At 39.7% G+C, this 26533-nt stretch overlaps 2 protein-coding genes across 3 annotated transcripts; both read left to right on the top strand.

Annotated features, from left to right (window-relative positions):
- Positions 1 to 3890: 3890 nt before the first annotated feature.
- nrde2 (NRDE-2, necessary for RNA interference, domain containing) lies at positions 3891 to 16644 on the top strand. 2 transcript variants are annotated; one of them, XM_036210054.1, is made up of 19 exons: positions 3891 to 3985; positions 5006 to 5111; positions 5324 to 5527; positions 5608 to 5748; positions 5854 to 6113; positions 7380 to 7597; positions 8243 to 8467; positions 8537 to 8726; positions 9184 to 9317; positions 11111 to 11231; positions 11381 to 11556; positions 12320 to 12488; positions 12586 to 12806; positions 12883 to 13360; positions 14925 to 15328; positions 15426 to 15565; positions 15736 to 15877; positions 16122 to 16193; positions 16303 to 16644. In XM_036210054.1, exons 1-19 carry the CDS (start codon positions 3925 to 3927, stop codon positions 16426 to 16428), a joined length of 3588 nt encoding a protein of 1195 aa, XP_036065947.1. In that variant the 5' UTR covers positions 3891 to 3924; the 3' UTR covers positions 16429 to 16644. The 2 variants fall into 2 exon arrangements, with proteins under 2 accessions (XP_036065947.1, XP_024128110.1); XM_024272342.1 differs by having other exon boundaries at positions 12883 to 13372.
- A 1077-nt stretch (positions 16645 to 17721) lies between these two features.
- On the top strand, positions 17722 to 24995 carry calm1a (calmodulin 1a). Its single transcript, XM_024272381.2, has 6 exons — positions 17722 to 17869; positions 21666 to 21696; positions 21785 to 21928; positions 22047 to 22153; positions 23616 to 23751; positions 23880 to 24995. Exons 1-6 carry the CDS (start codon positions 17867 to 17869, stop codon positions 23906 to 23908), a joined length of 450 nt encoding a protein of 149 aa, XP_024128149.1. The 5' UTR covers positions 17722 to 17866; the 3' UTR covers positions 23909 to 24995.
- The last annotated feature ends 1538 nt before the right edge of the window (positions 24996 to 26533 follow it).

Below are 26533 nucleotides of genomic sequence, written 5' to 3'. Positions count from 1 at the left end.
TTGAAAACACTTGAATCTGATTGGATGATCTACATGTCAGTCAAATATTCTCAGACACTGATTGGCCAATATTTTTTTAGCCCTCAATTCGTCATTGGTTATTTTTAAGCCTGAAAAAAATGACCAAATCTCACATGCAACCGGTTTTTTTCTTTTTCCATGGTTTTTCATATACTTTTTCAAATACATTAGTCGTTTTATTATGATTTAATAAACTTCTCTCCTTTATCTCATCTATTATGTATTTTATATTAATTCAATGTTTTGTAATGTATGGATTTTTATTAGGTATTTAACTTGATTGTCTTATAATTGTTTTATTTAAATTGATATTTTAGTTGTTCCCACACCCGTCACAAACAGTTGGCTCTGCCCCCGTCACAGACTGTTGGCCTCAACTTTGTCATAAATACATGGCTCTGCTCTCATCAAAAATACAAGGCTCCGCCCCATCACAAACAGTTGGCTCCGACCTCATCACAAATACATGGCTATGACCTCATCACACATTCAGGACTACGACCTCGTCACAAATACATGGCTACGACCTCATCACACATTCAGGACTACGACCTCATCACACATTCAGGACTACGATCTCGTCACACATACATGGCTACGACCTCGTCACACATTCAGGGCTACGACCTCGTCACACATATAGGACTACGACCTCGTCACAAATACATGGCTATGACCTTGTCACAAATACATCGCTCCGCCCCTGTCACACACTATTGGCTCCACCCCTGTCACACAGAATTGGCTCCTCCCCCATCTCACTCACACAGAGTTGACTCCCTCCCCCTGTCACAAATAGCTTCTAAAATCTTTGCTGCGATTGCCTCCATCCTTCTGAGGAGAGGTCATAAGAAGTTGACAGAATTGGTTCTAGGCGATGAAGCGATTGTACCAAGAGTGCAGAGCTAAGACTTTGTCTGAATAATGTTTATTTTTGCTTTTTAAAGCGTAAACAAACAGGGCAGTTAGAGGCTGACTCCATTCTCAGCACAGATTTTAAAAATGCCAAAAAGGGGGCGGGGCTAGTGGAGCCAGACTGAGCGGCGGAGGTGTGGCTTGGATCTATGATTGACAGTAAGGTAGCTTTGTGTAACATACACTGGGTCTTTGAGATGGAGTGGTACCGCTCAGTACCACTGCATATCCAAGTGATGCAAGTTTCTCCACAGAACTCTCAGGGGAGGTTGAGGATTTTTTGCCTGGTCCAGAACCTTATTGTTTCAAGACGATGCTTCGTCAATGCCTGACAGCGAGGCTGCCAGTACAGCAAGGGTTTGTAGGTCTGAAGGGAACCCATGTCAAGGAGAGCAATGCTGCACAAAGCAGTTTTTCTCAGGGACAGTATCCGTTGATAAATGTTGTCTACACAAACACTTAACAACTGCACAATGTTGCTAATCACCGCAAGGCTCGTTTACTCCACTTCCAAATCTGCTGGAATTACGTGAATTGTGTTAACGGCTGTAAAGTTACAGTATAGCCTAATAAAGAATATTAAGAGACTTTTTTTTTTTCACTCGCATCACCTGCCGCCAGCATCAGGCTAACCGTTAGGCCAAATGACACAGCTAAACAGCATCTGATGTTGCACACCTGCTGCACATTCAGCTCTCATTGGTTCCAACCTGCATGAAACAGTATGGAGAGAAAGCATACTTACCCTGATTTATGCGGGAGTTATTCTTGATTTGTGCGTAACTTTAGATTTGTGTGTGAGCCCTGTGAGCATGAACTCTAGTGTTGCACCTAATCTTATGCGGCATTACAAGAAGTGTTCTTTTCATGTCGACAGCAGGAAGGTGAGGTGAGACCCTCCAGGATATTTCATTGGCTCTATGGCCTTTGTTGAGGCTAATGGCATTCCAAATTCAGAGGAGTTGTTGCGTGATCAGTTCGTTGGACATGTGTTCGATGTTACTGTGCGTCATACACTTAAGCAGTTCACTTGGAGACAGCCCACCTCTATCTGATCAAAGTCAGAGGGGAGGCAATCAGGTGGGAGCATGAAGGGCTGCCAGGTGGCACCAAAAACCGCAGTGATCCTGTCCCTTCAGTTCTAGGAATCCAGTATGGTGTCAGCTAGGGCTGTGGATCGTTGCTTCCGTGGTGATCTGATTCAATTCACGAATAAAGCTCAACAATTCATGAATCGAACCAAGATTCTTACTTTTTTAAGAAGGAGAATTCCAGCATCAGTCTGGAGCGGACAATAGTGCAACACTGAAACCGCATAAGCAAACTGTTCACCTGCTATTTTACGCTTCCTGCTGACGTGAAGGTCAAGTTTGGCTTCACTAACAATAAAATTAGGCAGCTGCCACTTCTCTTTGTTGTCTTTCCTGTACCCCGACCCATAAATAAAACATCTCTTTGAAAAAGGACATTAGAAAGAGCAAACACTAATGTTAAAAGAGTGAAGAGGTCTGAAAGCCTCTCACACTCAGTAAAACGTGAAAAATAGTCTCCCTCAAATGACAAAAATGGCAGTGGTCAGAGTAGAAGAAAAAGAAGATGCAGAATGAGAAGAAGTAGAAGATATAAGAAGGAGAGGAAAACGAAGATGTAGAAAATAAATTAAGAAGGAGAACAAGAAGTAGAAGTAAAATAAACAGTAGAGGAAGTAATAGAACAAGACAAAGAAAATAATAAGCAAGCAGAATGAACAAATATATAGACAGACAGACAGATATACCAAATAAATCAATATATAAATTTAAAAAATGAATAAATAAAATAATAAACAAACAACACAATAAGCAAATAATAAATAAATAAATATCAGTCACCAATTGAACAGATTATTAAGTAAAACAAAGCATGGCAGTCCTGTGGGTTTTCTCCGAGTACTTCAAGTAATTGTTAGTGATTGCCTGGTGACTGATATATATCCCCTCTCTGAATCGACATCTAAACGTGGTGGAGGGGTTTGCATGCCCGAATGTTCCCAGGAGCCAGTAGATTTGTGGTGTTCCACCTAAAACTGGTCCTGGGAGAGCACTACATCACTACATCAGTTGCCAAGGTAAGAGATTAAAACATGCTTACAGTTTTCTCAATCGACTTACATTTCTCACAACTGTATTAAATTTTGCACCGCTCCTATGGTGTTTCTGAAAACAATTTGTGCAAACTGCAAAACACGGTAGGTAACCTGTAAGAGCGAGTCACTTTCTCAAAATGCAAGTCAGTAGTTCAAAATGGGCAATTCACGGTTAAAAGCACGTTTTTATATCACTTAAAGAATCTGTGTTGTTAAAATGACGAGTCATGACTACAACTTCTTTGAATGCATTGCATTTTCAAAACAGAATTTACTTAAAAAAGAGACACTGAAAGTGCACTTCACACTAAATGTTGTGCAGGTTGCACTAACTGTTGTGAGAAGTTTAATTCTGTTGAGAGAAATGCATCGAAACAATTGAGAAAATTGTAAAAAACTTTATGAACACTTTCATGGAATCACAATAATTATGTTTAAATGGACATAAAAATGTTTGACATATTCAACAAGTTTGTGTAAAAAGAAACAAGCAATAAAGATTATTAGTTGCATAAACAATGAATAATCAACCTAGACAATCTCAGATAATTTATGATAAAAACAAATGAATGATGATCAAAAGCAAGTCAAAATCATTTTGTCGAGATTTGTACTTTATCAATTACTTTGTGTCCAAAACGATATGCTTTTGGATGAAATGCACATGAATCTGCCAATAGGTTGTGGCCAAGTGAATAAATGTTTTGAGAAGTTTAATTCTGTTGTGAGAAATGCACCAAAACCATTGAAAAAACCCGTCAAACCCATACAGTCTATGGTTAAACCCAGACTGTATAAGGCTACGGCGTGACGTCATATTCCTGCGACTGTTTACTGCGTGACGTAGTGATCCTTGCGACATAATGGCTCTCTTTCCAGCTTTTTCTGAAGTATCTGAGAATAAATGTGAAAATTCGACTGAAGGTAATTATTCACCCTTATCATACTTGCATTTTTGACATATATCGTTTTCTGTTTATTCGTTTAAAAAGGTCATACGTCTCAAAAGCTACTGTAATAGCTTTGTTAGGCAACTTCAGACGTAGACGTTGGAAAACACATATACAACGTTAGGGTGATATGTGTAATGAAGGCTTAAAAAAAACCTTCGTTTTGTTTTCCTGCTATTTTTATCTTTTTATGTTAAAAAATATTGTGTTTCTGTGTTAGTTGCGATTAATGTTGTGTCCTTTGTTTGTACGAAATGTCAAAATTTATCAAAGTTCGAGTCACAAAAATTGTTTCAAACCGTTAGTTTTTTGTTTGTTTTGTTAAGAATCAGTGTTTAGTCCCAATAATATTTTGAAATCAAGAAGAAATATGCCCAGTATGATTGGAAATTGAAAATATACGAATAAATAAACAATCAAACCTCAGTTAAAGTGTCAGAGGTTTCAAATACTCCAATATTATAGTACTTGACCACACTTTTTTGTAACAGTCTGTTGCTTAATCAAAGAATGCATAAGCTTTAAAAACGTAGACCAAAACTCTTATTAACCTAAAGGATTGTTAGTGAGTCCAAGCATCTTTTTAAGTGCACGAGTCAGAGTGAACTGTAACTGCAACTCTGGTAGCATTCCATTACAACGCTATTCATAAACTTTATTACAACCAAAGTGTACCTGTTCTGTTTCATATGTCCAAGCTTCACAGGATTTAGATCTTCAGGTAGCAAGCAATGTATAATTAAAGTTAGCAGCATTTTTACATTAAGATTCAACAAAAACATTTTTTGTTGTGTTTTATTTGCTGTAGAAATATGTTGTGTTTCATGACGGACACCTAAAAAAATTGTTTTCTGTCTTTTTGCTTTGCTGCAAGTATTTCACTCCAAGATCCTCATGCTGTGCCAAATTGCCTTTGTGATGTCTACTGTTTCTTTGTTCTCATGTAATCATAATATCTCACTCTTGATCAAAATGTAACATGTCACCTTTCCAGAATTAGACTGGCTCAAGAATAAGAGTTTTCAGACTGGCGATGCACTCTCCATTCAGGCTCGTTTTTTAGAGAAGAACAGTGAGGGGCTAAATGAGAGGGAAGCAAGGTAAGAACTTCATTTGTTATGGGACCATCATGCATGCAACTTAGGATGCTTCATAGGACAAGGCAGTATCACGGTGTCTCCCTAAAATTTAATGTTTAATAGACATAAGCTTAAGTTATTTTTTCTGTTATTGATTCTAATATAGTAAACAGTGTTTTTTATGGGGCTTATTTTAATTGTTTTTTAAATTACATTTCTCTTACTTTCTGTAGCATTGGAAGGGATGTTAGTTCCACTGATGAAAAAGCAAGAGAACACGGAGTTGTGCCCCCAAAAAAGAAGAAAAAGAAAAATGAAAAGAAAAGAAAAAAGAAGAAAAAATACAGAAAGAGGAGTGGAGGGGATTCCAGCAGCAGTGGAACTGACTCTGACACTATATACCCCAGTGACCTAAAGAAGAAAGAGGAGGCTGATAGGTAAATTCAAACCCTTTCAGTCAGCTACATTGGTTTGTTTATGTTCCTAGTTTTTTAATTGTGTTTTTGTACCCACAAAGGCAACACCCTGCTCCATTAACAAGTCGCTTCTCCTGGTTGGATGACCTCCAGTCATCTACAAAGCAGCTGTTCTGTGTGGACAGTAAACCTGACCCAGCCAACTGGACTTACAAGTCCCTGTACAGAGGAGATGTAGCCAGGTAACCTACCTCACTTCTAGCACTGGTAACAGTTGTTTAGATGGTAACAATCAGGAATTATTTTACACAAATAGTGATCTAAGTTTGAATCTGTGTGTGGGTCAGGTATAGGAGGAAAGGCACTTCCTCTTTGGGTCTGGACTGCCGCAAGCAGGAGATAAACTGGGAGGACTCAAAGAAAAAAAGCAAGCAGAAAGGAGATAGAGGAGCAGACAGATATTTTTCTACAGCGAGTCGGCATCTGCTCAGGTCTGAGCCGTCTGTTTCTGTAACGCCTGCAACTCCTGACAGCGGTGAAGGAAACAACTCGACTCCCTTCCTCCCCCTGGATGATCCTGAGAGAAATGTCAGAGGACAAGAGACAAGTAAGTGATCACATGACAACCATGCTTACTGGAAACATCTTGTAACTAAACAAGAGGAAACTAGAAATGTGACGTACACGAATGAATCGAATCTTTTGAATGACTCATTAACACGAACAATGGGAATTGACTCGCAATTGACTGGGAACTATTATTTATTTCATTCTTTTTTTCCTCCCTCCCCTGAGTTTATATGTTCACATAAAAAATCTCATTCTTCTAACTTCAGATGCAAACATCACAAGTTGTGAACACTCGATTCACGGGAGCACCTCCATGAAAAAAGGATAGAGGAGAAACTATAGGTTTTTGATACAAGTACTCAAAAAGATGAGTCATGTTGATCATTCTCATATGATGCTATATTCATTCTGGGTTCAGAAACGCACGTTCAAGCCACAACTTCCAATGAAAAGTCTATGTAAATGCATCAAAATTGTATGCTTCCGCGTTCAAAACTCTTCGTCTACGTGCCACTATGCAAGTTTTAAGTCAGTTTTCAGTCTCTACAAACAAAACGTGCAGTTTCAACCGTTTGAAAACTGATGATGAAGGAGAAATTAATAATTGCTGTTTGTGCCTGACTGAATTAATTTCAAGTATCAGAATAGAGCTGTGGAAGAGCAAGTTTTGCCAGATTTTCTCCACTTCGACATTTCACACCAAGCCTCCTCCAACTGTGAATACATGCGCTAGTAATCCGGTAGTGACAGTTCATTGTGATCACCAAAAAAGTGCGTTCAAGAATGCACATTCATCACCTTCCCAGTCTGTGTAGCTTCACAACAGTGGCTTTTAATTAGTTTTAGAAAAGTTATTCCAAACTTTTTTTTATTGTTCTTAAGAGCTAGGTTTAAAAAAAATGTTCTTAATTGTTTAACTTTAGTTCACCATGTCAAAGTTTTAACTGTTAAAATGCAAGGCAGGCGTGTAAGGCCTTCCAGCAAGCTTCTGCTAGATTTGGTCAACGTGAGGATGTGTTTTCTGCTGCTGACGTCAAGCTCTGGAATTATCTTCCTGCTTAATTTTTTTTTTATTTGTGATGGCTGACTTGTTCATCCCCAAATCCAATCTCAATAATGATTTTTAATTATTTTTATGCCCTTTTTAATATCAATTGTGAAACACTATGATCTCCTTTATGTGTTTGTTCATAAATTAAGTTTATCAATTTTCTCTTATGCCAAAAGAGATTTCACTTTTATTGACTATTACTAGCCTTAATTTTTTTTTCTTCTATTTTTCTCTTTTTGCATTTGATTTAAGGTGGCAAAGTGCAGACAACTTCTGTAAACCCCTTGGGGATATACGACTCGTCCACATCTCTGTGGTTGCAAGGTAAAGGAAAGCCGGAGGAGCAGGAGCTGGTCAATCAGACGGAGGACAACGCTGCACATGCAACCGGGAAGACTGAGGAATATAACCGGCGTCTCAGAGAGCAGCCATCAGATACACAGCTATGGATACAGTTCATACGCTACCAGGTGAGTTCTTAAATGCACCTCTGCTGTGTCCTTCTTTCAGTTCTTTATTGTAGTGTTTGGTTTAGCCTTTTTTCGACCTGGGAATTTTCTTTTTTTTTTGTTGGTCATTTTGTAGTGGACAACTGACCATTTTTCCTCATGAAAAATTCAAATTATATTGAGAAAAAATGAAAAAAAAATTAATCCCAAAAAAAAAAATCAACCTTGAGATATTAAATGGGTCTTAATAAAAGTAAGAAATTACTCTTATTACTTTAAAAAGTATTAAATATTTGAATAGCGTGATGGTTCAGCCCACTGTTTTTTGGTTAATGTTGATTACCGTTCAAAAGTAGTAAAAATGTTACCTTTAAAGAACCTAATAAAATTTAAATATTTAAAGTCAGCAGGATTCATGGTAAATATAATACATAAAAACTCACAATAGTAAAATGTCGGCTTTAGTTCCTGATGTTTTACTCTCATAGTTCAAAGAATTTTTACAATATTTAACATTTTTAAGTGTTAATTTTGTGGTTTATAAGTCATTTACAGGAATGCTGCAGACAATGTTTAAACAGCTTTGATCATTAAATGCTTGTTGTTAGTGAAGCAGTTGCATTAGCATTTTGTCTGATTATTTCTGAACTTCATCTTTTCTCCTAGGATGAGTTGAGTGCGTCAGTGTTTGGGGGCAGCGAGGAGCTACCAGGCAGCGAATCTTCTGAGCGCCGTAAGTCCTCGTATAGAGCAGTCCTGGAGAAAAAGCTGAGCATTGCGGATCGAGCCGTAGCCACCAACCCGACCTGCATCGCTCTGCAGCTGGAGAGGCTCAGGATCTGTCAGGAGCTCTGGGAGCCCTCCGTTCTGGCCAAAGAGTGGAAGAAACTGGTAGGTCTACAACAGTGTGTGCTGTGGCAACTGCTGATGGTGCGTCTAATCTTGTTTGTTGCCTTTCAGGTGTTTCTTCATCCAAACAGTTCTCCTTTGTGGAGGCAGTATCTACTCTTCATCCAGAGCTACTTCAGCAGCTTCACAGTGTCCAAAGTGAACTCCGCATATGGGAAATGTCTGAGCACGCTCAGTGCTGTGCTAGATGGCAGCATGGTCTCTCACCCAGCCCTTCCAGGAACTGAAGAGGACATGTTGGGTAAATACAACTTTATTTAGTTATTACTGTACCATGTAAATCATGTTTATCAGCTACAGCAGACAAAAAAAAGTTTTATTATACTGTTTTGATGACAAGGGAGGGTTGGGACTAAATTCAATCTGTTGACGTTAGTCAGACAAGAAATCTTAGTGACATTAATGCAGATCTAAACTTAAAAATGCAAAGTTAATTTATAAAAACCATCCAGCATGCAAAGGTTTCAGCTTTGATCAAACTAACTACATACCTGTTAGCAAAAAACAGACTGAGAACCGACATCACATTCACTAAGTATAAAGTCTGCTGCTGCATTGACACATTAAGGTAATTTAAAATACATTTACAGCTGTTTTTACTATAAATGTCACGTCTGATTTGATTTGATCTAATATTTTCTCTGTAAGGAACTTGATTCATCAAATAATGAAAAAAATGTTCTGTTTTTTCTGTGCAGACATCTTCACTCAGCAGTGTCACTTCCTGCGACAGGCCGGTCACTCAGAGAAAGCCATTTCTCTGTTTCAGGCCATGATGGACTTTACCTTCTTCAAGCCTGACAGTGTCCAAAAATTGTCCACCAAGCAGCAGGTACTCAGGCGCACACTTTGACTGGAGAGGCACAACTTTTTCTTTCTGTTTTTGTTATTTTCCGCATAACTGTAATTGGAATGATAGATCATGACTCTAAAGGCCTCACAGGGGGATGAATACAAGATAGCTTTATTGGATAAAAACTGATTTAAAACAAGGCTGGGAAGTTTCTGTTCACAGCCTTGTGTTGAAATGAAGGGAAGCTCTGGAGAACGTAAGGACATACACTGGAGCAGCTCTACAGGGTGCTGGATTGTTCATAGGAGTTCACTCATCCAGTCTATACAAGCAGCTGAAATGAGCCTCCTTGGGGTAGCTGGGCGCTCCCTTAGAGATAGAGTGAGAAACTTGGTCACCCGGACGGAGAGAGCTCGGAGTAGAGCCGCTTCTCCTCCAGATCGAGAGGAGCCAGTTGAGGTGGCTCGGGCATCTGGTTCAGATTCCTCCCGGACTTCTCCCTGGAGAGGTGTTTTGGGCACTGGGCGGAGGCCACTGGAGAGAATTTGTGGCCAAGAGTGCGAAGTCTGAGCATCTTTGCTTAGACTGCTGCTCTCGTAACCCAGTCCCTGATGAGCAGAAGAAGATGGATGGACCACAGATGCCGCACAGGAACATTAGAGTTCTTTTTCTCTGATGTTACCATATTCTATAAAAATGTCATAAACTGATAAAGAAAAAAAATTAGTCTTTTCAAGTTTTTTTAACCAGCAACATTTTGAACACTAGGGGGCAGAGTTAGTATGTTGAGAGAAAAATCTACTGATCACTTTCTGCAGCAGATGAAGTCTGCTGTCTCTTTCAAGTAACAAGAGATTGAGCAGACAAAGCAAAAGTTAAGACTGAAGGAAATTAAACACTTTGATTTTGGTGCAAGAGAAATAGTTTACTTTAAAATCAAGTAATCTTAAATTATATAATTTTTATTTTTATTTTATTATTTATTTTTTCTGTGAAAGGCCAAAGTTTTCAGTTTTATGCAATGCCTGGTTCAACAAGACTTAATTAGAGTGCAAAAACTGAATCTTAAGAAAGGAAAAAGACCGTCTTATTTTCTCTCTTGCAAGAAAAAAATCCTATTTAGAGAGATTCTCAATGGTAAAATAGTTTGAGAAAACAAGTTTTAGTGTCAGACTACAATTTTTTTCTTACAATAAGAATTATTGGTAAGACAGTTCTTCTGACTCAATTGGCAGATATGTATGTATGTGTGTGTGTGTATGTATATATATATGTTTTGCTTATTTAGAGAAAATATTTCAATCTTCCATTGGGAGGGAAACATTTTTGATTTCTTTCCAAGTGGAGCTTATTTTGCATTGTATCAGTTAATGTTTTGAATTTAAATTCCATTGGAACCATTTTAAACTAAACTTTTAAGCTTTCAGGACTAAAACTATTGAAAAACTTACATTGCAAACTAACAAAGTCATTTTTTTTAACTAAAAGAAATTTGTTTTAAAAAAGACATTTATTCCAACTTTATTGAATTAATTTAATATGATAAAAAGATGATTTTCAACCCAGCTATTATTGTATGTATTAGCAAAATATCTACCATTTCCATAAAATAAACGCTGTTTGGAGATTAAATGAGATTGATAAAGGTTCATGCTAAAATATCTTCTACTTTTAGATAGAAATAGACTAGACGATTATATGTTTATGATAATCTGAACTGTGCCAGACAAGAAAGAAACTTGTTTTACTTTTATCTTTTGTTGAAAACATCTATTGTTTGTTTTTTGTATCTGTTTCTTTAGTAAAGATTTACCAGCTGCCTGTGTTTGCAGGTTGAGTTCTTTGAGCCGTTCTGGGATAGTGGGGAGGCCAGAGTTGGGGAAGTGGGGGCCAGAGGCTGGAAAGCATGGATGCTCCAACAAGAGCGAGGAGGATGGCTTCCACCTCCTGCAGGTACAGACTCAGAGGTCACAGAGGTCCTCGTAGATGTTAGCTATAGCTGCTTCTGTAGGACATCGGTTTGTTTGTAGTGAAGCTTCCTTGTAAACCTGAAGGCTTGAAGCAGCAAAATGAGCTTATTTTTATTTTTTATTATTCTCCAGAGGAAGAGGATGAGGAGGAAGAAGAGGATGAAGAGGAGGTGAAAGACAGGAGCCAGGCTAGATGGACAGTGTGGCTGGATGTGGAGTCTTCACGTGAAGCAGCTCACTGGTTGCCATGGAGACCGGACAAAACCAAGGGTCAGACGGAGGAGGACTGTGAGGACCCTGACAGACAGGTAGCAGCTCTTTAAATATCCACTCTGATCATCTCTTGATCTATTGTAAGTGTTCCCAGTGGTCTCTTCATTAGGATGATGCAGTTTTTAACCAAAATCAAAAAGCCATGTGTCGTTTTCTAGGATATAGTTTTTGTAGAGCAGGAGGAATTTTCCTCTGAGTTGTGGGCGGGACCATTGAAGCAGAGTAAGCCTGAGTTGATATCCCATCATCCCTTTTTTACACTCTGTCCTGCTAGCTTACAGCCCCTGACAACCCCAAGCTAACATTACCAGTTGTTTCCGTATACTCCCAATTCACAAAGAATTTTTTTTTACATGTCCTCCATCATGAGAAAAATTCTACAAGAGCATGTTAAAAACACCAAAAGTGCATGTGAACTGCCATCAGGTTCAAAACTGTGTGGCTGAATAGCTCCAATATTGCTTGTTATTTTAGTTATCCCATTGATATTTATATTGGGGTGTGAGGGGCTGTGAGCTGGCAGGAGAACATGTAAACAGACGGATGATGGGAAATGGGGCAGGCTTACTCTGCACCACAACTCATTTCTAATGAGCCTCTGCCACTCTGCAGAAATTATGCTCTAGAAAATGACAAATTTTGGCTAAAATGGCATAATCATCATTAAAAGATTGCTGGGAAGGCTTTTAAAATAGATCAAAAGATGATTGGGGTGAAACTTAAAGTAGCCAATGACGTTTCAAGCTCCATCGTGCTTCAAGAATCCTGACACCGTATCTCTCCTTCCTTCTCTTGCAGGTGTTATTTGATGACATCGGCTCGTCCCTGATTTGTCTGTCCTCACCAAAACTCCGGCTCCGCCTCCTTCTCCATTTCTTGTCTTTCCTGGGTTTGCCTGTAGGCTCTATTCTCTCTGGAGTCTCTCAGCCTAGCTTATTTCTGGAGAATCTATCTCTGGTTACTCAGGGTATGATATCAAGAGTAATCCCAACAAGAATACTTTTTAACACATTTCTGAAACAGAGGAACACATACTCCAATCTGTTGTCCATGTTTCATCACAGGTAACGAGCCCCAGCGGCCTCTGACCTCCTGCGACATACCTGACCCTGGGGTTAACTCTGTGGGCCATATGACGACTCTCCAGGGAATGAGGAAGTGGATGGGGCTTGGAAAGCAGGGCGAGAGGTTTCTCACCAACATATTGAGCATGCTGCACCCTGTCCTTCCTCCTCACCACCGAGCTTCTGTGACTCTCACCCTCGTCCAATACGAGAAGCTCAAAGTAAGGACTGCTTCATTTGTATAAACAGTTACCATTCAATTGTTCTCTTTGTGACGTGCTTGTGTTTATGCATCAGGTCTTGCGCAGTTTGCACAGTGGAAATAAAAAGCGCCTTCGCTCTCAGGGGAAGAGCAGCAAGCGAGTGGTGAAGCGGCTCCTTAAAGAGCCTGACAACCGCTCATCTTTGGTTCTGTGGCGCGAGTATGCCCACCTGGAGTGGCTCCTGGGAAACCTGGATGAGGCTCGCAAAGTGTTCTCTACAGCCTCAGCGATGGGGGGAGTCAAAGGACTGAGCAGCGTGGCTCTGTGTGAGCTGTGTCTGCTCTGGTCCCAGCTCGAGGTGGAGGAGGGAGCGAAGGAACAAAGGCAGCTCACAGATGTAACCACGTCACCAGCTGTCTGCGTCCTGACCAAACTCGCAGAGGGAACATCTGCATCCTTCTCCTCCTCCCAGTCTCTCTCTCCAGTTTCCATCCTAAAGGCCAGGAAAGCCTACGAACAGGCACTGGCTGCCAGCTTGTCAGGCCTGGAACAAAGCATCAAGAACTCTCAGGGTGACACAAAAGGTTCTTTTATTTCATATTTCCATATGTGACATTGCTGTTCTTCAAGGATTTGCAGAAAAGAAGGGTTGTCTTGACGAGACATCACTTTAAAGCCCCACTCCAATCATCTTTTGATCTATTGTAAAACAGTTCCCATTGGTGTTTTAATTATGATTATTATTCGGCCAAATTTAAAGAATTCTGTTGCTTTCTAGGACATAGTTTCTGCGGAGCAACAGCACTTCATTCGAATTTCACCTCTGAGTTCTAGGGAGGACTGTTGGCGTCTCACTGTTGCTGAGAGTTCTCTGTTTACAGTGATCCCTCATTTATCTTGTGGTTTTTATTCCATAAGTAATCCAGAACAGGGGAAATCTGTGAACCCCTAGCTGCACACTTTATACACTTATCTCAGACAGACATGAACATTTTTACACTTTCCTTTCTTGTTTAAATTCTCAAAGTTCAAACTTTTGTATAGAAATAAATCTATTAATATAGAATGAAAACAAAGATCAGCTCGGAATTGAAAATTAATGTAACTCTGGTAATCTCAACGCATCCTTTACAAGAGACAGTAGTCTAGAGCAGGGATAGGCAACTCTAGGTCTCGAGGGACGCAGTGTCTGCATGACTTACAGATATCCAAGCCCTAGTCATGACTGATTACCTGCTTCAGGTGTGTCCATGTCCAGCCAATTAGAACATGTTGGAAAACATGCAGGAGTTTGGCCCTCGAGGCCTGGAGTTGCCTATCCCTGTTCTAAAGCCAATCAAGACAGAACAGAGTGGTATTTAAAAAAAAAAAAAAAAAGCTTGCAAAATTGCACTAAAAAAAAAACCTAAACAGCAAGACCACGAGAGGACTGCCCCTCACACCTCCAATCTAGTGGTGCACAAAAATGACTGCACAGTTTTGAGCCAGATTGCCAGCTCAAACGAGGAAAACAAAGACATTCATGGATCAATGGATCTGCTCCTGATTCACAACATAGTGTAATAAAGAAATACTCAGAGATTCATTTTTTATCTTTTTTTTATATATATATATGTCCTCCATCATCAGACAATTGTCACAAGAGCATGTCACAAACACTATTTTCATTGGAGTGGGTCTTTAAGATGATGAGTAAAAGAAAAACTGATTGATAATGATTAGTAAGGCATCTTAAACAGTCAGATTTTTCATTTTTAGAACTTTTTGAAAGTACTAAAAGTTACAAAGGTACAAAACAGTTGGTGCACTTGGAGTTACAGTTTTCTGATAACATCATGCTTTTCTTCATACATATTTAAATTGAATAAGCCAACTGCATTGTCCTCAAACAATAGAGTTATGAAGCTGTGGGATGTAGTGAAGTAAAATCTGAGTGGAAACATCAGTTCAGCACAAATGCTTTTAACCAACTAACATCCATTAGAAAAACAGATTACATCTAAGTATTGTTGGTAAAACCCCATTAGTTAGATCATTTTATTGTTGTGTTAATAAAATAATATCATCCATCAGATTGTTCTGAAGGATTGGTCATGCTCTCTTAAAACTCATCCGTTCTTCCGCTTTCATCAACAGACCAGGAAAAGCTGCCAGAAGATAAGCTGAGGTTGAGAGGTCTGGTTGGCTGCTACGCTCTGTTCCAGTACCTCACCGTGAGCGTCCACGCTGCCATTTTAGTCTACAGCCTGGCCAGGGAGAAGATGGAGCAACTTTATCACACCTTAACACCTGAAAAGCCGCCCGGCGGTGGCGAGAAAGCCAACCTGACGCGCAGCTGTGAATCCAGTTCCCACCTTCCAAACCACAGTTTTGTCAGCCAGTTAGCTTATGAGTGTGAGGTATTAGCGGTGCAGCAGGCGGCATTGCTGAAGTACCACAGCAGCAACAGTGTGTTTCCTCTGGCAACACTGAGGCACACGCTCACCTCGGCCCTCTCATCCTGGCCCGGCTGTGCCCTTTTGTGGGGCATATATGTGCAGGTTTGCTCCAAAACCACTTTGTATCACCGTCAAGGATTCTTTGAGTTTGTCATTCTGTACTTATGACAGCTAAAATGTGACTTTTTCTTTTTCTCAGGTGGAGAATCGTTACCATAGTGCTGGCAGGGCACGTCGTTTTTTTCACTCTGTAAGCAGAGACAGCGGCGGGGTTGTACCACGCCTCTTTGCCATTGTTGCTGAACAACAAAGGAAGCAGCTGGTGGATTCTGCTCAGAGGTAACGCCACAGTTAATGAGTTTGAACATCTGATCATGGCAACACAAACAACCACCACAACTTCTGATTGTCTTTGTGTTTTAGAAAATCAAGAAAATGAATTTATTTGATGAGTCAACAGATTTGTGTCACTTTAGTTAAGAAAAAAAGCATTCTGATTTTGTTTGTAGGTCTTGTCACTACAATGAGGCCTTGCCCGTACTACCAGAAAACGGCCTAGGCAACCGAATCCAGGCACTTTTTGAAACTGCCACCACAACGGAGGGGGGAGCTCACTGCCCTTTACTGTGGAGGATGTACATTCACTTCTTGGTGAGACCCTTAATGCCTAAATACATTATTTACTACGAAACCTGGAATAAACCATTTCAGGAATGAGTTGGAATAAACTTTTTTGATAAACGTTTTGTGCATGGTACTGCCTGTTATTCAACTTTTAATTTTACTCTACTTTATAAATTGAATATAACACCTGTAGATGGCAATTTGAATGGGTAAAATGGGTAAAGTTGATAAAATGTATGTTTATGTTGTTAATATTAATATAAATTTGTAGGTTTCTGATGGTAAGATGGATAAAGCCAGAGCGATTTTCTATAAGGCCCTGCAGAATATTCCCTGGGTAAAGGTGAGGTATATACACATAAAGTATATTTTTCCATTCACTTCACTTACTAAATTTGATTTTGTTGTGTGTTTGAATTCTTACTTTTGCTGTCGACAAATGTGTGGATCAGGGTCTGTATATGGATGCAGTCCAGCTGTTTCCGGAGCATCTGCAGGAGTTCATAGATCTGATGATGGAGAAAGAGCTCCGACTGAGGCTGCCTTTGGAAGAGCTGGACATTCTCCTGGAAGACTAATTGGACAGCTCATTAAAGAAAATGAGCTGGCAACATCTGCAAAAGCAATGATATTTGTTGGCTATAATTTTCTTAAAAAAATTACACATACAAAGCTTTAGTGGGTAGCTGGGAGCTACATACTTTTACAAAACGTGTACAAAATGTTTCAAATGCTTTAATATCCACTTGTTTTAATATTCTAGTTTGACAATAAATTGCATTGTTGCCAGTTGTGTTTGTAGCAGGTTTATTCATGAATATTTTTGAGTAAGTGTAAATAATACTTAAACAGAATTTTTATAATAAATGGCCCGAAATGTAATTAAAAAAAACATTTAAACATTATTGTTGAAAATAATCAGAGAACACATAATTATTCATCTTGACTGCACCTTTTTGGAAAAAAAAAAAAACGTTTTAATAATGCAATTTGAAGAAGTAAATACTTGGGGAAACTTTTTTGTAGTGACAAAACTTTTTTTGATAATTGTTACTTTTTTCTTTTCAAAATCTCGAGTTTTAACAGTAGCTCATAAAAAATGAAAACTTGTTTTCAATTGTTTTCTTTTTAATTAATGTGTGCTTCTGTAAAATGTGTTTTTAATGTATTCAGTCAGATTAAATGTGTTTTTTGTGTTTGCCACCCTGAAGCAACACACCTGTGGACAACTTTTTTTTTTTTTTTTACCTGCCTGCTCCTCAGCCCTCTGCCACGCCATAGTTTGACGCATTGCAGATCTACTAGAGCCAATCAGCGGCCTCCATACATTGTTAGAGCATTGCGGGTCTGTTCTGTCCAATCAGAGCACGCCTTTCGAAAGCACAACTGCAGCCTCTCTATTCGCGCCCTTCTCAGCATATCCTTCCGCGGCTATAAAACTAAGTGTAACAGAAAATAGTCCGGCGCATCCGTCAGTGAGAGTATACACGAAAAGGCGCGGTTTCCCGGGATCTGTCAAATATGGTCTAGCTTTCATTGCTTTTTTTTTAACTCACTTCGTTCTTTTATGTACAATGAGAATGATTACATACAGCAAGGTCTTCCAAATATGGATGCCAAGCAGACGTCTCGATATTAAATCAGAAACAATCACACTATTAAATTCAAAGGTGTGCACTATAAAGTAGTCCTTAAAAGAACTACACAAGAGGAAAATACACTAAATGCAAAAAACTAAACAAATATTAGTTTTGATAATATTCAAACATGAATATGTTTTACTCAGTAGCAAATACTGTCAAGAAGAAGCTTAGACCACGCGCGTACGCACGTGCAGGGAGGCGAATCCCGAACCAGAAAATCCCACTGAATTCTCAACAGTGCGGATGAATACAGTTAGCCTTTCAGCGGTGCTTAGTCCCCGCCTGTCCTCTCCAACCAGCCCTCTTTAGTGGCGACCGTCCATTTCCTCTTTCCCTGTAACGCCCGCAGACCAACCATCTAACGTACACAGACATGGTGAGTACTGAAAATGATTTGTAATTTGTCCGACTCGATATTTGCTCGCCTTCTGTACCGCGTTCCCCGGTGGGTCGGTGCTTTAACATCCCGGTGGTTCCGTCAGCGGCGAGGTTTGATGGGAACCGTTGAGTTTCCTAAGCTAGCTGCAGTCTGTAATAACAGTGGCGGTAAAACGTGAACCGTCGTTGCAGGCGAGAAGCTTATCGCTGTGGTTTGACATATTTAGGTGGAATTATAGCGGGGATATAGATCTCACCACCAGCTAATGTGTACAGGTGGTTCAACTTGCTGCCGGTGGTAGCATCCCTGCTAAAACTACACCCTCGGACTAGTCTTTTTTTCCCCTGTTCCCGGCATTTTAGACCTCCCCACATATATATTTCTGCCTGTAGACAGTTTGCTGCTAAAAATACTGAAAACTGTTATCAGCGCACTGATACTCCTACATGTTAATTGTTAACCTGAGAAACGGATGGATAATTGAGAGATTTTTATCTTGTCAGTCAAGTTCATGCGTTTTACATTATAGTCCATTTAAAGCAGAACACCCATCATTTGTGGTTCAGTTGGCTTATTGTAAAGTACATTTCCTGTTTATCCTATTTAAAGTTTCATGGTTAGTTCACAAATGTCCGCATTTCTAATGAATTCCTTTGATTTGGTTGGATCTGGCCTTCCAGCAAAAATGGGTTATTGCAAACAGTTCTGCTGGTCATGTATTAATGAAACCAATTAGTCTGTCACAGTGACTTACAGGTCAGGACTGTGTGTTCCACTTAAGGGCCATTAAACTGGACGTGTGCGTTGAAGGGATGCCACTCCCTTCAATAAAAGCATTCAAAGTCTGCTGTCTTTCTGATCATAGAAAAAAAAGGAAGGATATGACACATTAATCTACAGAATACATTTTTTTAGCTATATCTTCACTCTGTCATTCATTCACATTTTGGTGCACTTTATCTATTAGAATATTTCATTTTAAACTTAGCCATCATCTTGCATTAGTTGAATTTACTTTATTACTATTTAGAGCTTTTGGTTATTGAATTCTGATTATGCTAGTTTACGTACAACTATTCCATTTAATGGTTAAAAAATGGTGTTGTTGTTGAATATAATGTAAATGTTTCAAAACTTAATATTTTGACTTGACACGGGATTTATAATGCCTCCAGGTTTGATTACCATTGTAAATGTATTGATCAGCTCCCTCCTAATGAAAAGAAAAATCAAAGTATATTGCATCTGCAACATATATATATTTTTTTTGCTGTTTTGAAGTTTGTAAAGACTACATTTAGAACTTGCACTGGCAACCTGATCTCTAATGGCTGTTAAAATACTTAAACATGGACGCCACAGGTTAACAGCTAGTTAACCACTTCCAGATTCTAATGATCTGGAAGTCTGCACACAATCTGTCAACGATGATCTGAAAAAGTACATAATGACTAATGATTTTTTTTTGATTATGTGGCCCTTGAAAGCTTCTGGTTTGACTGGTTTAGTACCCAGAAAATTGAATTACTTTGCTTTTTTATATATATATCTTGTGTTAAACTTGCTACACAAATCAAAGAGACTTACTTCCACTAAAGTCCCCTAACTATTGCCTGTCAGCTGGTTTAGACTTCTATAACCATGTTGTAAAGCATGGAATTATGTTTCTAATTGAATTTAGCTGTTTAGGGATGTTAGTAAGCCTCATTTCAGAAGAAAAATTCTAACAAAAAAGTTTCTGCTTCAATTTTTTAAATTTCACAACTTTTTCAGACTACTTTTATCTTCTAGAAGTGTGGTTTTAAAACATTTGACATTATCAGTCGGAGTAGAAGCTTACTTTGTGAAAAAAAAGTATAGTCACAAGAATGGAATTCATGTTCACAATTTATCAGTAATAGTGATCCTTTTCACCTAAACATTAAGGGGGGGCTGTTATGGATTCATGCAGGTTATAGCTGATAGTTTTTTATTATTATTTTATAACTTGTATTGAGTTCAGTCTTCTGGAGAAAAATCCTTCAAAAAGGCTCAGACTTTGTGGGCAAGCGGATTGCTTTGGGGTCTACTTGGTGTGACCCATGACACCATCTCACAGTCCTGGTGAGCGGTTAACCGATCCCCCCCTGGAGCTGCAACCATAGTCGTGAGTTGACAGGTCACGGATAAACACATGCATGTGGACTTGCAGAAGTCGGCTGGAGCCGTCCCCCGTTGTGGGCTTTATTTCTCTAACACTCGAGTTCATCACGTTTGACTGCCCTTCTTTGGCATGGCCTCACACAGCGACGCACTCATAAAGGGGATTTCATCTATTGAGCTACAGCAGGAGGTGGATCCTCTATCAGTTCACACATGTCTACTGTACAAATGTTAGAGAGGTGAAAAGAGGGCTTAGTCTTTGCTGTCACGGTTAGCTTTACTGCATCTGCAGTGTCACCCACTCGGGCTCAGAGGCTGCGATGGGGAGGATGGTGTGTGGTCACCTACTCTTTCAGTGCTGCAGGCAGTGGGTTATGCGTACGGATTCAACGAGGGACAGATAAGGAGAACGTCAGTCGCAAGGATCAATTGTTTGAACCTGTCATGTAACCCATGGACGAAAGAGAAGTCATCTGTCAGGTCTGTCCAGTCGGCTCACTCTTGCTCTTCCAGTGGGACAGTGGGAATCTCGTCCATCCATCAGCTGTTGGCATTAGAAGGATTGAAAGACGAGATAAACGATTATGCAGGCGCTTCATCACCACTCATAGATCTGTCAAAGTGGCTGCATAACAAGGAGGGCGAAAGCATCTGCCATCTACTCCAATCAAAACTTTTTTCTTTTTTTTTTTCTTTTCCTGAAGTCAAAACATGTGACTATTGGTAGAAATGAGGAGCTGCTTGTTTTGTTTTTGTTTTTGTCTTTTTAATCAGTAGTGATTAATAAATGTCTAGCCATTATTTTTTCTATCCACCAATCCCTCAAACCTCACTACGTAATCCCTGCCCTCCCTGTCATCGTCCCTTCATTATGATGCCCAAGAGGGTCGCCGTGTACCCAGCAGATGACGATCTGGTGAGCTTGTCCACAGTCTACGACCTCCTGGATGAACAGCAGCTCCACTACAAGGAGCTCATCCAGCAGCAGGAAAGAAACTACCGGGCTTTTCTGCAGATGTTAATGGACACGTCGTCCAGCCGGACCGACAGCCTGGTCAGGGAGATGCAGGACCTCAGAAGCTGCCTTCAGAGGACTAAAGCAGAGTTGGCAGAGGTTAAGAAACAGGGCGTCCAAAACAGCAAGCGCACCGAGTGTCTGGCTGAAGGCTTGGTGATGGTTCGCCAAGCCCTGGATGGGCTCAAAATGAAAACGGGAGAGTTTGGCGGAGGAGGCAGAGGTGCAGATCTGAAGCAGCGCAAAGGAGGTGGAGGACTAAGACTGGATGGTGGAGGACTGGGGTGCAGAGGAGCAAAGAGACCAGAACCAAAGGCTATGAAACTGGTGGCAGACCTCACGGATATCCACTTTGAAGATTTAAAGGTTGTTTGGACAGTACAGCAGATGGTATTAGAAATGGGTCCATTTGGGTCCTTGAATGTTTTGCTGGGATTGTGCTGCAGGTATCTGCGATGGTCTGAACTCTTAGTTTGAGTGTGATTCCATGCTGGTTATCACATAACTAATACTGTTTAGTGAAGGGAAGAAGATGGATACAGTTTAGTTATCAGTAGAATTTGACAAATTAAAAGAAACTTTGCATTCATGTTAAATCATTAGTTGATTTTCTGCTTTTTTGTTTTTCATTTTAAGGCTGACCAACTAACAGAAGAGCAGATTGCTGGTAAGATGATGCAGCAACACCACCATCTTTTGTACGATGACAAAGCATTATTGTTCCATTGTCACCACCATGCTTTTTTTTCCCCCAGAATTCAAGGAGGCCTTCTCCCTATTTGATAAAGATGGGGATGGTACCATCACCACCAAGGAGCTGGGCACAGTGATGAGGTCACTGGGACAAAACCCCACTGAGGCTGAACTACAGGACATGATTAATGAGGTGGATGCTGATGGTACGGTGATACCCCCTAAAGCGGGGAACATTTGAATCGAACATATTCAGCTCTTAAAAATGTAATAATAAATAAATCTGGGATTTCCCTAACTTCATTTATTCATTTTTTCTTTAAGGCAACGGTACCATTGACTTCCCCGAGTTCCTGACCATGATGGCGAGAAAAATGAAGGACACTGACAGTGAGGAGGAGATCAGGGAGGCTTTCAGAGTTTTTGATAAGGTAGGCAGTATGTCTTGTACAGGTGCTGGGGTACAAAATAACAGTTTAATAAATGCATTTATCGTTTAAAGGTATTGTAAATGAATAAATTGTTCTAGTGTTGGTGTTCACAAACTCATGTTACAAAATTTAAGCTTGCCATGTTTGCTGAGGTCAAATTATTGTTACATCTCCTGCTATCGTTTTTTTTTTTCTAGATTGAAGTGCATCTCCCAATAGGTTTATTTTGTTAGCAGTTCTGCTTCAATTGATCTGTTCTGGCCATCTGTGCAGCAGCATAGCTGTAAGGAGATGCCTCCATCTGCAGTGTTTTCAGTGGTTTAGGATTGTTGTTTGGAACCTTCATCAACAACTAAAATTCTGGAGTTAGTCTCTGCAAATCCCATCTGACTACATAATGAGGGAGAATCTCACCTGCAAGCACCAGCATGCTGAACTTGGAGTTTTATTTAGTTGGTTGTTTAGTACAGCTACATTTATATAAGAAAAAGTGGATCATCAGCTGTCTATAAAATCCATAAACTATTCTGTTTTGTTGATATTATGTGTTAAAAGTCTTGGGTCTCCTAAATCCAAATGCTGGAATTAAGCAACATTTGCCCCAATCCCCAAACATTTGAAATGTAGTTTTATATCTTAAGGTGTCAGAGGATGTTTGCAGGAAGGTAAAATCACAGCCAACTTGCACAAATGTCACAAGTTTATAGTAAACCTGCTTTAGATCCACAATGATCAGGAATGCTGTGCAGAACTCTCTGTACAGTTCAAGTTCACAGCTAAATGTTCTGTTTATCTGTTCTAGAAACAGATAGTTTCTGCTTGAAACATCCTTTCTAACAAACATAATTGTTAAATTCGACTCAAAAGTCTTACATCAGTAAATCTGTAGGAAAAAACTAAAATGGTCTGAATGCTAAAACAGCAACACTATGGTCACACCTCCCTGGCAGTGCACATTCAAGTGACCACTGCCAATGAAAAGTCTATGATGGAAATTAACATTTTCCTCTTGCATCTACGACCGCTTTCGGGTTCTACGCAAAAAACATACTGCCATTGAACCCATGTCGCATGTTAAACCAGGTCGAACTTTGACCAATCAGGGACTATGACATACGGATAAGAAATGATTGTGATTTGTGTCTGACTGGAATTCTTTGACTCAAAATCTTTTAGAAGAGAGCTGCAAAAGAAAAAGCCTGCAGCAAGATTCATCAGATTTGCACCACTTTGACAATTTGCACAAAACCTCTTTCAACTGTAGGTGGCAGACATGCACTGATTAATAGTAGTAGAAGAAGAAGCCCCCCCTGCTTGTCTAGTGTGAACACCGTATGCTAGAACACGCATCACATTCCCAGTGTGAACGTAGCTTCAGACTTAAGCTAATTAGGTGATTGTTATGTTTTTTTTTTTATACTGAAAAGATTTGGGCTGACTCTCAATCCTGTTTGTTGGTCAGGATGGCAATGGATACATCAGTGCGGCAGAGCTGCGTCATGTGATGACAAACTTAGGAGAGAAGCTGACGGACGAGGAGGTGGACGAGATGATCAGAGAAGCGGACATTGACGGAGATGGACAAGTCAACTATGAAGGTATTGGACGATACCAGCTTAATTAATAAAGTGACTATAACCAGGGTATAATATTGTGGTGAATTTTTGTTACTGAATAATCTATTGTTTATTCCATCAATAAGCGTTGTTTTTGTTTTCCTCCACAGAGTTTGTTCAGATGATGACTGCCAAATGAACTGGGCTCACACTAAAGACAAAGAATCAGTCAAATGTTTCACTTACCTCTTATTGCAAAAATCTACATTTAATCATACTGTTCTGTATAGACGATTTAAACTGAATGTTGGAAAACTGAAAATCTGTCCATATTAACAAGTTCAAAAAAGGTAAAAGACAAAAAGAAAAATCTAAATAATTCTGCATGTTCTGGCTTGTATTCCCCCCGCCGCCAGCGCTGAGCTGCCCGATCAGATCTCAACTCGTTAGACAAGAAGCCTCTGTGCAGCCGGCTGGTTTCGGCCACCGCCGCTCTGCTTCCTGGTTCCATCTGCCTGATGTCATGATGATTTGGGCTGGCCAATTGCCTTTTGTTCTACTTCCTGTTTTGTTTTTCTGTTCTTCATGCATGCAGCGTTACAAGGGTTACCTTTGTGAACCCAGAGACAGAAGGCTGTAGTTGGGCCTCAGGTCGGCCTTTGACCCGCGGAGAAGGAAAGAGGTGATGAGGGGTGGGGAGTGGGTGAACCAGCAGGACATTTGCAGGTTGCTCACCCAAATAAAGTGACAGATATTTTTAAGAAAAATATGAAAATTGAATAAACAAGTCATTTTAGATTTTGTGTTTCTGGCATGTCAGTTTACTCACTTTATCCTTTGTGTGTTTACCTTTTTTGAGGGTGAGGCTAGGGTGGAGTATAGACTTGGGGCCCCTCCACTGGTGCTGTTGAAGTGGTGGTGGGGGGGTATAGTTGGGTTTTTAAAGATGATCATACACTGTACAGTTTCTGAGGCAATGCCAGGTTCCACAAAACCAACTCTGACCAGTTAAAAGTATTGCGTTGAGACGTTTCCAGATGACTGAAGGGTTATCTCTGCATGACATTGCCTCAAAGGCTGTGCATGTCTGACTCTCCGGGGGTGTGAGGTTCAATATAGTGGGGGACAGGGTCGTTGCTTTGCAGCATTTCTTTGTGTTTGTGTGAGTCGGCGTGTGTGCAGCGAGGCCCGGCCCGGTCCAGCTGTTCAGTTGATCTGCATTCCAAGTTGTACATGCTAGTCTTTACATTTTGTTTTTCCAATAAAATATCATTAACTGAAAAAACGCTGGCGTGTCTTGCATGTTTGTAGAGACGAGCTGTTGTTTTTCCTTTGTGTGTTGGGGGGTGGAGGGGCTGCCTTAACATGACTCATCATATATCCTGTGAACATAAATCCGCAAGAAACCAGCGATGTAGTCACACAAGAACAAAAAAATCTATAAACTTAGCATGTGGAGCTTTTTAGATAATTGTGATTTTTATTTTTGGGTTTCAAACTGCTAATTTAACAGTACAGTATCCGAGGTGCCACAAGGACTTCTCCAGATTGTCTTGAGTGTCTGCAGATGAGTTGTTGCTAGGCAACAGAGACATGCAGGATGGTCTGCTGAAAAGGATGCAGAAACATACTGTGGGAGTTTGAGGACACAATGATGCAGGGAGGGGGGACAAGATGTTAAACTACCAAAATCACAATAAATCCATGAAAAAATAAACACCTGATCTCTATAAGTGATTTCGCCTGTGATCAGTTCATTATCATAAACTCGTGTAGTCTGTTTTTACCCTGATAATTAGGGTAAAGCTGGATAAAGAAATGTGGGAGGTGTCAAATATAGTTTTGATACGTCACTGCTTCTGCTTGGTTTGGGTGAAAATACACTCCAGCTTCAAGTTTCCATTTTTCACATTGTTTTACAAAAATCCAGCTCTAGATTTGACATTATAGAAGGCAGAACAAGCACTTTTTTCATCAAAATGATGGATAATCAATTTTATTGTTGCAATAAAAAAGCATTTTATCACCAATTAAATGCAATTTCTGCAACATTAGGTGTAGATTTGTACAGATTTGTCATTTGTTTTCAGACATTTTTGAAACAAATATTTGAATATGATGACTGGTCTAATGTTAAATCTAGGTAAGTTCAAATAAATACTTTTGAGTTTAAAAGAAAAAAACATAAAATATAATAAATATGAAAAGCAGAAACAAACTGGTTTTTAGTAGCAATTAAAGAATTAAAGTTTAAAAATGGATTTGCTTTGTATTGCAATGACCTTTCTGAGAGATTAACCGTTAGTGACACCAAAGAGTCCTGCAGAGACAACGGCATGGAGACGGGGGGCTGACACCCCAGAACAAAAGCTGTCGGTGTCGTTATCTGGAACAAAAAAAAAAAAACCAGCGCCCTGCTGACAGGCACACACCTGAGAAGGTAACACACACCTGTGACCTGCAGGTCACAGCCCGGGGAATACCACACACACACACACACACACACACACACCCCCACACACACACACACACACACGCACACACAGAGGACCCCATTTTTAAATGATCAAACCAAAATCCTGGTTTCATCCTTGTTTTTGACTATTACAGCCAAATAAAACAGAACACATCAATAACTGATCAGCAAACTGAAGAAGTTTATTAATATGATTTGATCAGGAAAATAGATTTAATCTCTAAAATAATACACAGGGAAACAGTTCAATATAGAACAGTAATTGTTTGTGTGTTTAATCAAAGCAATATAAAATAACCGTAACAAGAAACAGAAACACAGTGATGCTTTCACACACAGAAAACCANN

The sequence above is a fragment of the Oryzias melastigma genome, linkage group LG22, assembly GCF_002922805.2.
Source record: "Oryzias melastigma strain HK-1 linkage group LG22, ASM292280v2, whole genome shotgun sequence".
Lineage (NCBI taxonomy): Eukaryota > Metazoa > Chordata > Actinopteri > Beloniformes > Adrianichthyidae > Oryzias > Oryzias melastigma.
This window is presented reverse-complemented; position numbering and strand designations above follow the sequence as displayed.

What these genes read in the sequence shown, in the direction of transcription:
- nrde2 (XM_024272342.1), top strand. Translation starts at nt 3,925, where the DNA reads ATGGCTCTCTTTCCAGCTTTTTCTGAAGTATCTGAGAATAAATGTGAA. An exon ending in ATGGCTTCCACCTCCTGCAG is followed by an intron (nt 11,232 to 11,380) that starts GTACAGACTCAG and finishes ATTATTCTCCAG; the next exon opens with AGGAAGAGGATGAGGAGGAA. An exon ending in TCCAATACGAGAAGCTCAAA is followed by an intron (nt 12,807 to 12,882) that starts GTAAGGACTGCT and finishes TTTATGCATCAG; the next exon opens with GTCTTGCGCAGTTTGCACAG.
- calm1a (XM_024272381.2), top strand. An exon ending in TAATGAGGTGGATGCTGATG is followed by an intron (nt 21,929 to 22,046) that starts GTACGGTGATAC and finishes TTTTTCTTTAAG; the next exon opens with GCAACGGTACCATTGACTTC. An exon ending in TGGACAAGTCAACTATGAAG is followed by an intron (nt 23,752 to 23,879) that starts GTATTGGACGAT and finishes TTTCCTCCACAG; the next exon opens with AGTTTGTTCAGATGATGACT.